General features: G+C 43.7%; 1 protein-coding gene across 2 annotated transcripts in view; it reads left to right on the top strand.

Moving 5' to 3' along the window:
- Positions 1–267: 267 nt before the first annotated feature.
- Positions 268–6,000, top strand: part of LOC135908495 (uncharacterized) — a 29,894-nt gene continuing 24,161 nt past the window's right edge. The window contains exons 1-2 of one of the 2 annotated variants that reach the window (XR_010566349.2): positions 268–599; positions 3,316–3,398. Coding sequence is in view for 1 of the 2 variants with exons in the window: in XM_065440305.2 (XP_065296377.1) it covers positions 383–599; positions 3,316–3,398 (300 nt within the window). In the remaining variant the exon portion in view is untranslated. The remainder of the gene's footprint in view (positions 600–3,315; positions 3,399–6,000) is intronic. The other variant, XM_065440305.2, reaches the window with a different exon arrangement.

The following is a 6,000-nucleotide window of genomic DNA, read 5'->3' as shown; positions in this document are numbered from 1 at the left end:
AGAGCGTTCCCTTTTCTTTTTTTCTCAGTGATCTGGCGGCCCTGTGGAAGCTCGCGAGCACTGCAACGTGTATAGTATTTCAATATGTTAAAAATGCCGCCAGAAATAATCTTATGACGGCCTCACCAACGAACTCAAGCGCATCTAGTTTCATTGGTTGTGATATGTGTTTGAGTATCCCTATACTAGCATACACTTTCTAACGTGTGTGCTTTCTTTTTGTAACAACCGGCACACAGCCAAATTACCTTCATAGTGGGTTAAGGCCACATCGCCTCAACGACAGCAGCATCAAGCGAGGGTGAGGCAGCTGAAGTAGAAGAACAACGGCGTGTGAAGCGGACGCCTGCTCGCTACCTGCAGTAGCGGCGCGAAGCTCCCGATGGCTTCCTGGCCGTCAACTTCAGCGGCGAGCATGTCCAAAAGTTCCGTGAGCGAGGCCAGCATCACTTCCACCGGCAAGGTTCCGACGGCGCTGCTCTGCTGCCGTCTGTTCAGACCTAAGATCAGCGGCTGTGGATGTGCCCTGTTAGTGCTCTGTGCAACGGGCTTTGTCGCCACCGTGACCATAAACAGAGGCCTCGTGGCCTGGTCATCCAGTGAGCGCTCATCCCTCTTCTATAGACCAGTGCCTGATTGTTACTGCTGTGAAGGATACACATTTGCGGATATGTGTTCGAACAACAACGGAGACAAGCAATAGAGTGGAACAGCATCTGCAGGTTTACTGCTGGGCGTGAAGCGTTTATGTTCGTCTAGAATACAACGTGTTCTTGTCCATGCAAAATATGGACAATGGAGGGGGAGGGGGTGGAATGAAAGAGTGCCATGAACGAGATAAGGAATCGAGCGTGTAACGCAAGGTAAACGGCGCGAATTAAGTCGCAGAACCAACCTAAAACTAAGGAAAAACTAACCCACTAATCCCAATCAACCTTTGCCTTTATGGCATTCATATCCATTAGAATCTTCCACTCTCCTCGCCCTCCTCCCCTCGTGCCCCATTTTACCTGGACATGCTTTGTATTCTTGCATAAATGTAAACGCTTCAAGCGCAGTGATAATGCTTTAGTTGCATTACAGTGCTCGTGTTGTCACCATTGCTGTTCGGTCATGTATCAGCAAGTACGTTGCCTTCACGACAATAATAACCAACCGTCTAAGCTACTAATACACTCGTATCCTCAGCCCAATGATGTTACTGGAGGGTAGATAGTCGGATGATCATCAAAGGTTGCATGAAGCGCTTTCGTTTCAGTCGGTATAGTCACAAAGTTTCCTGCAAAAAAAAAGTATACTGATAAATTTGTAGCTGGTGGTCATTCTAAGATGTTAACCAACGTTACTACACAGATCTGTCTAACCATCATGCTTGTAGCTTCGTATACCCTTGTAGCGTTGTTTCTTACACTTTATCTTTCTAAATTTCGAGAAATCTGCCGAAATAATGTACTTGTATTTCAATGCTATCAATTCACGATTGGTCAGTGATCCAAGCAGCGCTCCATCTCTGCTATCACCAGTATCGGCCGGCCGAGAAACGCTGATGATAAGATAATTGAGCCAAAGGAATTTGTCAATTATTCTGGCCCATACTCTTTCCAGATACATGAAGGCAACAGGTTCACGCGCATCTACATAACGATTATAAATAACAGCGTTTATAACGCAATCATTCGTTGAACATAAATTTGCTAAATCACAAAGCAGTCCGACGTCAGATGTACAAAGCTTAAGCACTCCCATGTACCAGGGATATTTCGAAATCAGACAGAAATATCAGGCTTGCAGCCCCGTACGCGCGTGTCAGTGTTCGCTATAATAATTCCCGTAGGCAACTCTGGTTATACCAGTTGTTCTGGTGTCTACACAGCAACTTTGCTTTGGGGCTAAAGTGTAGACAGTAACTCAACTCCAAAAGCGAGCTCCTGATTATCTGCAAAATTTCTTATGGGATAACGAAGAAGTTTTCACGAAAAATCACAATTTCAGTGCGTATTATTCGGCTAATTTTAAGGCCGCAGTCTACACCATAATTTATGCTCTTTGAAATGGAGTTCATTGTAAAACCGCAAACAGAGGCCCTATAACGCAAAACTATTCCAATGTGTCTTTATACCAATTTCCTGACGACAAATTTACGTAACCGCCGACGTAAGCTTGGGCTGGTTACCCGAAGTGTTGTCGGAACAGCCCAATTAATTTCTCTCCTCGTTTAAAGGAGGCCACTTAAAGGAGGCCGCGCTAAATGCGTATGCTCGCGCGCCCGTACACATGAGGCTGCCTCGACAGGCTGCCAACAAAAGAAAAAAAAAGCCCGAAACGAAACGCAATGAAGAACAAATTGATCTAAAGCAACGCATTAGATAACCACATACAAAAGTTTGTTTTTTAAGGACTGAAATGTTCTTCATTTATCACTGAGCCTATTTAAAGAACATTTTCGCACAATTACGATCAAGAACATCAAACTATTTGCAAGTGCGGACGCGGCCACTGCAAAAAGTATCTGTATCCTCCGCAGAGTTTCACCTATGTCTGAAAGGGAGTACAGACATTGGTCCGTATTCTAGTTCACTCTAGACTCCGCCAACAAATGCGTACTTTGCACGGCCGCGCGCGATCGCGCGCACCGTATATTGAAAGATATCTGAAGACGGCTCATGCCTTTGTGCACGCTGTGCTCAAGCCGCTGCTACGTTGAAGCAATAGACCGCACGAAGGTTACTTCGCTCGCTGCTGCTGCCGCGCTTGCTTACACCAGCGTCCAGCGTTTTGCAGCGAGTGTCCGCCCTCCTCGAGTGCGATGTGTTCATGTTTTCTTGCGTGCGCTGACACCATGCTTGTTAATTCACTTAGTAAGCGAATGTTTGCATGTTCGAATGTTCGAATGTTTGAATGCGTGTTGGTGAATGTTTGCTTATTAAAGCTGTATACTAATTAGCTATCGCAATCGATGCTTCGCCTTTCGAGCGAAACTGCGACTTTCTTTCCCTATGTATCAGTTCTGTTCTATTGCTAACAAATACATAGATGAATTTCGCGCTCGTCAATATTTGCTATAGCTAAGGCTACTCCGCTCGTAGTTATTTATGTACGATCTCACTCAACGAGAAACGCCTTTGCAGGTTATGTGGCAACGGTCCGTGAAGTACATTTCACCTTGGAATACCAGTAGCACCGACTCAAGGTGGCCCAAACTATGTCAGAGTCAGTAATAAATGGTGCTCCAGAAAATAGAAATGCTAGCGTACTTTGAATATGCTTTGTCGCCGGGAAACCAATGACGTCTTCCACGTTTCCTTCCCTTGTCAGTCTTTGCTGCAGAAACAGTGGTCCCCAAGGGAGCTATCCATCAATCAGGCTGGAGTGCAGTGACGCGAAACACAACAGCATCCGTGAGTACTATTTATTTCACCTCGTGCTGAATGTATTTTTCATCTGTGGCTATATGGTACTCTAAAAACATTAACCGGTGATTTCAACATGAGAGCTAACATCATTCACGCCGTCAGAGAACAGGTCACGGATGACAGATTACAAGCTACGTAACGACACCTTGACGCAAATACAGCTACAGACTCGACCACACATAGAAAATCGATTTTTTTTTTTTTACCGTCAAGCAGCACTAGATACTGTTAAATAGTGGACTAGTGAAGGACCGGCCAAGAGCCCTTATTTTTGCCGCACTACTATTCCGCGCGAATGGAAATTTTACAGAGGGCCCATTGCTACTACAGTGAATTGAATGTTATTTATGTGAAATATTTTCACCTATGCACACGGATAAATACAAATTTCATGTGCTTGATTCGGTAAATGGAGGCTCTAAGCGCTCAACGTCGACAAGCCATCAGGCTGCAGTAAAAAGTCTGCGCTGATTACAGTAACCAAATCTTACGAACTTTCGTATTACAGTGAAGCGTAAGGGGGAACTTGGTTTATCCGGAGCACTTCACTTCAAATAAATAAAATTCATATTACCGTAAAACGCAACAGGAGTTCAATGGCACCTCCGGACTACGCGTTGCCACAGGGACTGAATTGATCCCCAGTAGTGATAATCGAAGAACCTTCTTTTTTTTTTTTTGCCCTACAGGAACAGTGAAGTTGACGACAAGCAAGTGTCTTAATGAGGACAACGATGGCGTAACGGGAGGGATGGACTCCGCAAAACTAGCCCTAACGTTTTAACTACGTTCACTGCACAAAAGCATTGACCTTGAAGCATCAGGAAGGTTTCATATCACAGTTAGAATACCTGTAAAGATGCCTATTGTTCTGTTTACAGACAACTCTAAATACAGCGCGTGCACGCTGTCGGAGGCGGATGCTCGTAGAATAAGCCTATGTTTTGTAGCTGTAATTGTTGTTGCACAGTGAGTTTAACCTTGTAAGCCTATCTTCCAATCTGCTCGAGGCTTGTTTGCTCACTTTCACTTGCTTGCACGAACAAGAAAGCACGTATGACGTGTCCTTTACTCTGGGAAAACACTGTTTCGCCCTTGCATCCGGATTAATAGGTTTCACTGACCTGAAGCAATGTCGCAGTACAAAGGCACTGTACCTATTTTGTGGGTATTTTAGTGTTGAAGAAATAAAGAGAAGGGAGAAATTTCTGTGGATACATACATTTCACGAACCCAAAACAGTCCGAACTAAATGAAGGGTTGTCAAGTACTGCACAGACAAGTTTCTAGGAAATAAACATTTCACAGCGCGTAAAAGCATGGCGTCTTCAACATGGATACGGTGGCGTTAAGATGTAGCAGTTTATTTTTCATGCAACTAGTGTGAGCATATATGTAAGATGGAGATTAGTTACCGTCGTTTGATAATAATACGGCGTCTATTGGAGCAAAGGCCCGTCTTTATCAAACAAAGAAACTACTAGATTCTTCATAACTACATCTTTTCGTGTTAAAGGTATTTCAGGCACTTTTCAGAACCTGCTTCCGCAGTTGCTATACCTGCACTTGTTTAGCTGCACTCGGTTCACCATGCTCAACATCTGTGCCCAGAATTGAAAATTCTTGGTGAAGCTACGACGCGCGAGCGCGAGACCGGTTGGAAGTATGTCTGGGTGCGCGATGGAAAAATCTTTGCGCAGCAGACTGATAACACACCAAAGATCAAAAGTGAAAACAGTGATGATGTAAACAAAATGACCAGTTCTTCCTGAAATTCGTGCAGCGAAAGAGGCTGTTTGTGTTATGGGCACAAATATTACGGCGCTGCTGCAAGTAGGTCAAGTACCGCGCATGCTCGTGAAATTGCATCTCTGTTGGTTCATGAAATCTTTCCTTTACCATGTAAAAACAGTGTTTTCGCGTATAGATGGTTTGGGAAAATTTATTTTACTTATTTCTGTTTTCTTAGGATGTACCAAGGCTCGTGGTGTTGTAGCTTGTTTTGATTACAATGTTTCATTTGTGCAACCTATCCTGTTCGGGGTTGTAAAATTGGTTCTACAAGGATAGCTGTCGCTGCTTTTGTCGTTCCACTGTTGTTTAGACGCAAAATTGCTGTCGCAATAAATTCGGATTTTACAATACGCGATTTCCTGTTAACCTCTCAGAAGCTAAAATGAGCACTTGTAGCATTAGTCCGTCAGTGTTAAGGTATGAAAAGGTCGAGAAATGAGATTCACCTCTAACTTTTATTCATCTTAATAGGCAGTCAGCGCGTGGCAAGCAGGGTGAATTCTGTATGTTTCTTAGTGATTTCAGTTTTCCTTTTTCTGTAATTATGTTGACAGAAACGCTTAGGAGATGTCAATCATTTCTGCCGACTACTCAGATGTTAACCATCTATAACACACTTTTTTGTTCACAGCTACGCTATGGCCTTTTGGTGGGGTGCACTGGCACCGTGCAATCTAAGCAAAAATTACTCGCGCTTCAAAAAACAAAATGCATTACGTTGTATAATAAATGCCGAATATAATGCGCATACCTCGTCTTTATTCATTAAATTCAAAGTGTTAAGATTTGATAA

The sequence above is a fragment of the Dermacentor albipictus genome, chromosome 1 (genome assembly GCF_038994185.2).
Source record: "Dermacentor albipictus isolate Rhodes 1998 colony chromosome 1, USDA_Dalb.pri_finalv2, whole genome shotgun sequence".
In the NCBI taxonomy this organism is placed as follows: domain Eukaryota; kingdom Metazoa; phylum Arthropoda; class Arachnida; order Ixodida; family Ixodidae; genus Dermacentor; species Dermacentor albipictus.
The sequence above is the reverse complement of the archived record's forward strand: the minus strand, read 5'-3'. Positions and strand labels throughout refer to the sequence as shown.